This window comes from Morone saxatilis, unplaced genomic scaffold, assembly GCF_004916995.1.
Source record: "Morone saxatilis isolate NCDOM2014 unplaced genomic scaffold, NCSU_SB_2.0 Contig14, whole genome shotgun sequence".
Classification (NCBI taxonomy): domain Eukaryota; kingdom Metazoa; phylum Chordata; class Actinopteri; family Moronidae; genus Morone; species Morone saxatilis.
The window spans coordinates 1,720,216-1,729,715 of NW_023339696.1; the positions used below are offsets into that span (position 1 = coordinate 1,720,216).

The 9,500-nt window shown below is 43.3% G+C and overlaps 2 protein-coding genes across 2 annotated transcripts in view; both read left to right on the forward strand.

Moving 5' to 3' along the window:
- rpain (RPA interacting protein) overlaps positions 1–1,015 on the forward strand; it is a 3,455-nt gene extending 2,440 nt beyond the window's left edge. Inside the window, exons 6-7 of the mRNA XM_035655696.1 lie at positions 578–718; positions 891–1,015. Coding sequence (XP_035511589.1) covers positions 578–718; positions 891–920 — 171 coding nt within the window. The 3' untranslated portion in view covers positions 921–1,015. The remainder of the gene's footprint in view (positions 1–577; positions 719–890) is intronic.
- Positions 1,016–1,982: 967 nt separating this feature from the next.
- LOC118323341 (26S proteasome non-ATPase regulatory subunit 11A) overlaps positions 1,983–9,500 on the forward strand; it is a gene marked incomplete in the record, with an annotated part of 11,869 nt that continues 4,351 nt past the window's right edge. Inside the window, 10 exon segments of the mRNA XM_035655290.1 lie at positions 1,983–2,206; positions 2,897–2,998; positions 4,336–4,532; positions 4,867–4,924; positions 5,140–5,334; positions 5,488–5,632; positions 5,812–5,872; positions 6,928–6,990; positions 7,148–7,273; positions 7,365–7,400. Coding sequence (XP_035511183.1) covers positions 2,116–2,206; positions 2,897–2,998; positions 4,336–4,532; positions 4,867–4,924; positions 5,140–5,334; positions 5,488–5,632; positions 5,812–5,872; positions 6,928–6,990; positions 7,148–7,273; positions 7,365–7,400 — 1,074 coding nt within the window.

Consider the following 9,500-nt stretch of genomic DNA (forward strand, 5'->3'; position numbering starts at 1 on the left):
TTATTTCCTGTGAATATTGAATATTGATTGAGATTAGTTCTGCTGGTATTTTTAGGAACTTTTTATACAGTTCTGTCTTATGTATTTTCTTCATTTTTAATCATATAGACTTAATGGGCCTTAATTAATGGGTTTTTTTTTCCCCACCGAAATTAACAAAATGCTGAGCCGACTGTACATAGTTTTCTTACACCTCTTAAAATCAAGGCCTTGGTGACCTCCCCAGGTTGGGAACCACCCACTTACATTAGCTGGGGATATCATTATATGCCATGTCCACCGTGGATAAACGATTATAAATCAGCACAATGGCTCTTCTAACTCCACAACTTGCTTGAGAATCATCACAAAGTTGTCCCATCAATATGATTGTTACTGTATATTCCTGGAACACTGACACTCTTCTCTCTTGTCGCGTATAGATATTTTCCCAGTGTTGTATCAAAAATATGTTTGTGTATGTGACTCTACTAAAAGCCTGTACATAAAGGAAGAAACCCAAGAGAAAAGTGCAGGTTTCCATCCCTAAGTAATGGCTCCGGCTAAAATCCTGCAACGTTGTACACCTTGTGTCCAGAAACAGAACATCACCCCCAATGTCCTGCGGCATCTTCTGGAGTCCAGGGTGTCGGAGCATATGGAGGACTGTCTCCACAACCCTGTTTTCTCCGTAGCTCCCAACATGGACAGCTCTGCCACCCTGATGATAAGCTGCAAGGTACGGCACAGTCACTGCCAAGGAGTCTTAGGAAATTCATACTAAAACAAATCTGTCACTGCAGGAACTTAGTGTCTGTCTGTCTGTCTGTCTGCCACATATGTTCTCTGCTGCTTGACCAGTCATTGGTTGTGATGTATTACCGGTTAAGTTTTCCTCTCTCTGCTTTCAGGTGTGTGACTACCTGTCCATTGTGCTGTGAAAGCACGTCACTGTCATGAGTGACATAACTCGTGAGATTTTAAGTTTTTTGTGCTCTGTATGTTTTGTGAAATAAAGGCTATTATTTATATTAAATGTGTAGATGTTGTTCATTGAACTGTGTGCTACCATTGCACACATTAAATCTAGAGTACATTTGTTTTGTGTTCATTAAAACCAGTGCCTGAAATGGGTCGCTACTCAGTTCAGATTTTTGTACTACTTGGGGTTAGCAATAAAGGTTGTGAAATAATTGACTGAAAACAACTCCCCAAAACCCCCAGCAAGTTCAGTTTTTAGACCTCTGTATTTCTAAAATCCTACAACTGCATACCTGTGTCTCTGTGTAAACACTAAGAAAACAGCATTGAAAATGTCCTTTTTAAAAGGATAAAAAATGCCAAAAGAGTTAGGGTTATGTTGTGGTTAGGGCTGTGCTGAATTAGGGTACTTGGCAAGTTATTTGAAACGTGACTAATACTTCTGAAACTTCCCTTAATTTTATGTGTAGTCACAGTAATCCCCTAGATGTAGTGCAACCTCCCACCACCAAAACATAAAGCTACTATTGCAGTGCAAAATATATTTATTGATATTCTTAGATTTAATATTTTGTTGCAGCATTTGTGTATTTTACAATTTGTGAAGTGTGGTATAAATGATCTCTTCACACAAATAGGGTGCATTTTTCTGCAGCTACAAAATCAGCAACACACCCACACTTAACAGTGTTTCTGTCCAATAACATGGATTTACCAGCACATTTATGGCTACTTTGGCTTAATTTGATGACATTAATTTCCCGGCATGTAAAAACCTAAATTTAAAGCACTGTATAACTGTCTGAAATGCAAGGACAAGGCACATGTGGAAATACTTCAGGTTTAATCAGGTTTAAAAGAAACACCTGCCCATTTCAGAGCGATCACCCCAATGAAACGTTCTTCTCAGCGTCCAATTAAACACTGGTCACTCTAAATGTCATCAGCACTGAGACGGTGCAGCATGGACAGTATGAAGTCGTTGTTAAACTAACAACATTTAGCTTTATTATATATTCCGATAGTTTTTGGAAGTGCCTGCACTTCGAGGGCAGAGCTCGCTGTCGCCGGTAGGGGGCAGCATTGTTCCGAGTCTGTGAACGACCTGACCGGAAAACAAGCAGGCAGAGCGGAGCGGAGGCAGGCAGAGGAAAGATGGCAGCCGCGGCAGTGGCTGAGTTTCAGAGAGCACAGTCTCTTGTTGGAACAGACCGGAATGCCTCTATCGATATCTTACATTCAATAGGTAAATATAACCCACACAGTACGGCACTGGAGAGAAAAACATTTTACGCTCACACACTGAAGCTACACTCCCCTCTGTCAAACGTGGAGCAGTTGAGTTAGCCTGTTAGCAGCTAAGCTAAGTTAGCTAGCCCAGTGCTGGCCGTCTCTTTTTTCTCCTAGCTTGCACAGTGAGTCAGCAGCAGCGGGCTAGCCGGCTAGCAGCATACCGGCTAGCTTATGAGACAAGCTAAAGTTAGCTTCCCCGGCTCATTCATTTGACAGGAACTGTGACAGCTGGCTAGTTAACGTTAGCATGCAGCCAGCGTTGTTAGCAGCTATGCCTCGTCTTGTCAGATGTCAGGCCGACAAGGAAATTATTGTGAAACTGAGTAACTCTCAACATCACCTACTTTGTCACAGCGCTTACTTTATCCTCATGTACCACATGCTGCTCTATAATGATTATTAAAGCGTAGCTGTCATTATTCGTTATTGTTTAATTTGACAGGTCCGACATGTCGTTAGCCGCTTGGCTGCTTGCCATCCAACCCAACCTGTCCATAATATAACTTAATGCCAGCCTCTAGAGACACAAGTAAAGAGTGGGACATAAGCATTTCACTGTTTGCACATTGCGGTGATTCATGTCAATACGGATCAGATTACATCGTTATATTTGTGTGTGTGTGTGTGTGTGTGTGTGTTGTAGTGAAGCGGGACATCCAGGAGAGTGATGAAGAGGCGGTGCGTGTTAAAGAGCAGAGCATCCTGGAGCTGGGTGGGCTGCTGGCCAAGACCGGACAGGCTGCAGGTGATAGAACATGGTGTTCATATTTGTGTCTGATTCGAGCGCACACACACACAACGCTTCATGTCACACTGTTTAAAAGGATTTGGTAAACATTCGCCTCATGCTACAGCTTTCTGAGCCCAGTCAGGCCTCACAAGTCAGAGTCCTGCCTCAGTGTCCACAGTGTTGAGGCTTTGACACATACTTTGGTTTAATTTGATGCTTCTCCTACAAACACATCTTGGAGTGCAGTTAGATTTTGCTGACAAGAAACACTCTCAGGCCGCAGTCACACTGCAGGGCTGCCTTCATATATGGTCACATCAGATGCTGGTCTGATTTTTTTTTGCAATGCGACCTCAGTGTGAACAGTCACATCAGAGCTCACTCGATATGGGCCACATTTAACAAATAATGTGAACTGTCAAACAAAAGAGCTGAGCAATTCATCAGAATGGAGTGCTGATTGTATAATAATTATTTTTATGTGGGAGCCCCTCTTCAAATTTCAGAAATTGCTGTCACTTATCTCACAATAACTCTGATAATATTGTCTAAATTGTGAATGCTGAGCAGCGCTTAAGAGTGTTTGTCAAAATGTTACCTCATGTGCCCTCCTTGCTAAATGGACCAGCTGCCTTTTTTTGCATGCAGCAGATTTCCATGAAGGGGGAATTAAGCCATAGTATGAGGAGTTCTGATGTCTGCCTTTTGTGCTGACAGCAACTGTGACAATTGGCTTAATATCTGTTAAAGTGTTATTCTGTTAGTATCTGTGTAAAGTATTCGATCTTTACATTGCCTTACATACTTTACACCCTTTGCAAGTGCGTTTTTAATAATGTTACTAAAACTGAAATACAAGGAGTTGATCGATAATGTTTTTCAATGGACCGCTCTAAGGAATTTGTTTGTTTATGTTTTCATATAATCCCTGTCAGCAAACCTGCTCTAAGATTAAAAATCTCTCTTATCTTTAAAAAAAAATGTAAAAAATAACATTGGGAAAGCAACATACTAGCTGGTGAGATTGGAGATGGTGACCTTTGGATGAAAAGTTTGTTTCTGCCTCACGTTTGGGCCAGTGGAAGCGCTGCAATTCATCAGAACAGTAGAACAGGAAGAAACCTTGACCTTTAAATGAATTGGGACTATACAAACTCAAGGCCTACATAACTGCCTGTAATGTTCTTTATTAAAATATAAAAGTATTGATTTAAAGGTCTTTCTTGTATCAGGGAGGGAACATGTTGGAATTAGCAGTGCGGTCTGTTAAATGTAGTGTTTACAGCATCTTTTTAATAAAGATTTACTGATTGATTCAAAAATGTACTTTGTTCCTCCCGTCCTTTTCTCAGAGCTTGGGGGTCTGCTGAAGTATGTACGCCCCTTCCTCAACTCCATCTCCAAGGCCAAGGCAGCCCGGCTGGTCCGCTCCCTGCTGGACCTCTTCCTGGACATGGAAGCAGCCACAGGTCAGGAGGTAGAGCTGTGTCTGGAGTGCATAGAGTGGGCCAAGGCTGAGAAGAGGACCTTCCTCAGACAGGCGCTAGAGGTGAGACTTCCTCACACCGAGCGCTTGGACAGCGTTTCTTTTCCCGCTTGTTTGGCGAGTGAAAACAGGCCACTTGTACTCAAGTGGCACCAGATAACTGCACCGAGATCTCTGGGCCGGTGGGTCTCTGGACTCCAAACAAACTGTGATGTGGTTCATGTTTGCCCTGCATCAACCCAAACAGACAGGCCACCCTAAGATTAGCATCAACTTCTCTGCTGGCTGTCCGGTTTACCTAGCTGTGTGAAAAACGCAGCTACTAGGGTTGAGCAGGAAAGTTGAAATCTAACCTAACCAGCCACATGGAGTCCAATGAGTTCTCTTCTCTCCTCAGGCTCGTCTCATCTCGCTGTATTTCGACACAAAGTGCTACCACGAGGCACTACAACTTGGTAAGTGTTGAATCGCTTGGAGTTTTTAATAAGCTTGATGATTACAGAATGTTTAAAGCACAAAAAAAGAGAGAAACTTTGTGTATAAAACACAAATAAAGGGGACAATACCATCCCATTTCCATTGAATTTGATAGAATTTGACAGAGGGGATTTCTCATTGTATCCGTGTCATTTTTGGCGTTGGGTTTTCTCTAAACTTCCTTCCCTCCCAGGCTCCCAGTTGCTGCAGGAGCTGAAGAAGATGGACGACAAGGCCCTGCTAGTGGAGGTTCAGCTGCTGGAGAGTAAGACCTACCATGGGCTCAGTAACCTGCCCAAGGCCCGTGCCGCCCTTACATCTGCCAGGACAACCGCCAACGCCATCTACTGCCCCCCGAAACTACAAGCAGCTTTAGACATGCAGTCAGGTACATGGCACGACAACCGCTGTTGAGGTAGCCGCAGGTTGTTTTACATGTATCTACTACTTACTGAACATTAACCAGAGCAGTAGGTGAAGAAGTTGCTATTTTCTCTTGCGGTTTCCCTGACATTTACCACTGTGTTGGTTGCATTTACAGGGATCATTCATGCAGCGGAGGAGAAAGACTGGAAGACGGCTTACTCCTACTTCTACGAGGCCTTTGAGGGCTACGACTCAATTGACAGCCCCCGAGCCATCACAGCCCTCAAGTACATGCTGCTCTGCAAAATCATGCTCAACGCGTAAGTGGTACTACTCACATACACGATAGTCTGTGAATGCAAAATGTAAACCTCTTATTACAGTATTAACTATATATATGTCATCAGAATACAGTGAAACATTTTTGTACTTGAAGAGAACCCACTATTGGTGTTGGATTGTCGACCTGCTTGGCTGATGCAGATTGTTTGTGTTTCAGGCCAGAGGATGTCCAGGCCCTCATCAGTGGGAAGCTAGCTCTGCGATACGCTGGCAGACAGGTATCACTCTCTCTTTCTGAAGTCTATTTTAAACCCACTTTTTGCTAAACCCCTCCTCTCAACAGAGTCTGCCCAATCATAGCTTAGCAACAGTCACTACACACAGCAGGCCTGTCAAGCTCTGGAGAGCTCCACATGTAGAAGCGGTGTGTCCGGGACTCTGGTTAGAGAGACATTCTACATTTAAACAGTGTGAAGGGTCGTGTCTTTTTCAGCCTTTCCAAAACTGAACACAGGAGCAGAAGTGTAAGGAATGGATTAGACAGTGTGACAGTCTGCTCTAAAGTAGCTTCAAATTTTGTTAGCATGTCTGGCTAACTAGCTTACTACCCTAACCAGTTGTTATTTCCAAAGGCTGGAGCACGTCCACTGTGAAGTATTTTCCTACTCTGTGGAATCCAGTCCTGGACGCTCTGAAAGCTAACCCCAGCAGCTCTGTCCTGCACTTTATTGAAGTTGGGGAAGTTTACACTCCAGCAACCCCTGGCTGCTTTGTGCCTGGGACATGCAGCTTTTAACACAATATCATATATGTAGCCATTAGGTGCATATTGAGGCCCTTTCGCAGAGCTCTCAGTGGCGGACCTGTTTCTGATTCTGCGAACCTTATCTCCTCAGACAGGTCTTTAAAGCCCAGTGGCCCTGATGGGAAAAGCACGGTCACCATTAGATTAAAGCCTCGACTTTGGAACAGCCAGAAGGGCCCCACCTGAGGCTGCCAACCAGTTAATAAGGAATAAGGCCTAATTAGCAATATCTAAACAGGATATGCTCTTTACATGACCCTTATCGAATGCAGAATATTGTAATATTCAGAATAATATTGGAAAATCTGTGTGCATGTGAACTCAGTGTAACCTACGTATTGTGCTGTGAGAGATCAGAAAGGTGTAGCAACAGTAGCTAAGGGGGCAGGGCTTAGCAAACAGTCATTGAAAGATGATCTTTGATGGTATTTATTGAGGTGTAGTTATGTTGCGTATAGCTCAGCCTGCTTCAGTCTCTCTTGGTAAAAGCTGCACCCATAACGTTCTGTTTCTCTTCTTTTTCTATAGACAGACTCACTGAAATGTGTGGCACAAGCCAGCAAGAATCGGTCGCTGGCAGACTTTGAAAAGGTTTGTGTTTAGAGTCGGATGTTGACTTTTATAATGTGTTCCTGAACATTATGAATCAGATTGAAACGCTGTCGGTCCTTCTGCATCTTTGATTCTGTGATGTTTTAGCCTCTCTCCTCATTAGTGATTAAGACGTCTTGTTCCCACCCTCCCCAAGGCGCTAACAGAGTACAAAGCAGAGCTGAGGGATGACCCCATCATCAGCACCCATCTGACCAAGCTGTATGACAACCTGCTGGAGCAGAACCTCATCAGGGTCATCGAACCTTTCTCCAGGGTCCAGGTAATCTGGCCGTACTCCACCACAGTCTTCCAGGATATGGAGACTTGTAGGTGTCTTAAATAATTGTGCTTGTCCCTCTTTTCTGCAACAGATAGCACACATTTCCTCCCTCATCAAACTCCCCAAGGTAATGTTTTACTGGCCTTCTTTTCAGACTTTCACTTTCATCGTAAAATTTCCTCGAACAGGTCTCTTAAAAGCCCAGGGCCCCATGATTGGGAAAAAGCTACGTGGTCACCTATTCTAGAACTACTTTAAAAGCCTCGACTCGTTGGGAAAGCCCAGAAGGGCCGCCACGAAAGGCTGCCAACCAAGTTAATCAGAGATATAGCCTAATAAAGCGAATAATCTAGACAGGGAGATTAATGGCCGCTTTTACGATGACCCTGTTATGCTGAGATTTGGCCAGAAGGTAATTTTGTAGTTATCAGAATAATATTTGGTAAATCTGGTGTGCAGTGTGAAACTCAGTTTAACCTACGTATATTGTACGTGTGAGAGATCCAGAAAGGTGGGGGTATAGCAACAAGGTTACAGAGGGGCAGGATGAGGTAGCAAACAGGTATTGGTAATAGATGGATCTTTGTGATGGTATATGGAGAGGTTAGTATATTGCCTGTATAGCTCAGCCTGCTTCAGGTCCCTTCTTGTTAAAACTGCAACATAACGTCTTGTTTTTCTGTTCTTTTTCAGTAACATGGTACCACTGAGATATGAGTGTTAGGCTACAGTTAGGAGCCCCAGTCCAAGTGAATTCGAGTTTCGCTTGTTTGGCAGACTTTGTAAAAGGGTTGTGATGTTTTTAGGAGTTCGGTAGACTATGGATTGACTATGTTTATAATGTGTGGTATTCCATTGAGACTATTGATTGATTGATATTCAGGTATTTGGAATAAACGCATGTTCTGGATCCTTTTCTGGCTGCTTGATATCTGTTGATGAGGTTGATTGTAAGCCTCTCTCTCTCATGGTAGTGATTAGTGTAGACGTCTTATGGTTCCCTACCTCCAGCCCAAGGCGCTATTACTAGAGTACATATTAGCATAGCTGAGGGGGTGACCCCCATCATCAGCACCAGCGCAATCCATTGACGCAATGCTGGTTTATTGGATATGACACCCTGCGGGAGCCTATTGTACTTTCATCTAGTGGTCATCCGAACACTTTCGTTCCAGTGGGTCGGGTTAAGTCCCTGGCCTGATTAGCTTCCACCTGACAGTCTTCCGGATATGGGGAGTGTACTGTGTAGGTCTTAAGATGTGTATGTGGTGCAATTTGTCCATCTGTGTTTTACTGCAAAATAGCACACATTTTTCCTTACCTCTATGATCGAACTGTCGTCCCAGTAGGTAATGGTTTATCTTGGCCTTTTCTTTTCAGACCTGTTCTAATTATCTTTTTCAATCCGTAAAATCCTCCTGAGGTCTTTTTACAGGTGTAAATATTCTGTACTGGGTATGTTTGTGTGCAAGGGTGGGAAGGATTGGCTGTGGAGAAGGAATTTAATCACAAGGAATATCCCTGGACATGATGGAAAGTTTCACGGTAATGTCAGTGCCCACTAGGGATGACCTCGAGTATTGTGGCTTTCCGCCCGTATATTCCGAATAATTCCCGATATTTGTCCACTCCTCAATTCCGATACCGATAGTCACCGATACCGAATAGTCAAATGGCTTTTACACCAAATACTGTTAGTAACAACATAACATACTCTCTATTGTGGATTAACACATTTAAATGCCTAATTATTTGGTGGAGGCCCACTGGAAATGCAATACATATAATGGCAACATGGCTTTCCAAAATGCATAAAAAACACGGGCCTGTGCCAAATAAGAGGTATAACATACTTCAACTTTCATTGTGATTATACTGAAAAGAGCGTAACGCTAATTCGGCCTAGCTAAGCGCTAAGCTCTGCGTTAATGTTTTTGTGTAATATAAATCCCATTTCAGCTTTATAATTGTTTGGCTTGTTACACGGTTAGCTGAACCAAACCAGTCTAGGCGTAGTTGTTGTGTTGGTTATACGTCCAATCTAGGCGCGCGCCTGGTAAACTCCCCATGCCCGGCGTTCTAAAATCATGGCTCCGGGAAAATGCCTGGAAAGGCCTAAACAGAACAACATCGGTTTAAAAACCCGTACCGAATAATCACGATATTAATTTTTAAGTGAATTGATCGGTAGGGCCCGAGTATGTAATCGAGGGCCGAATATTATACT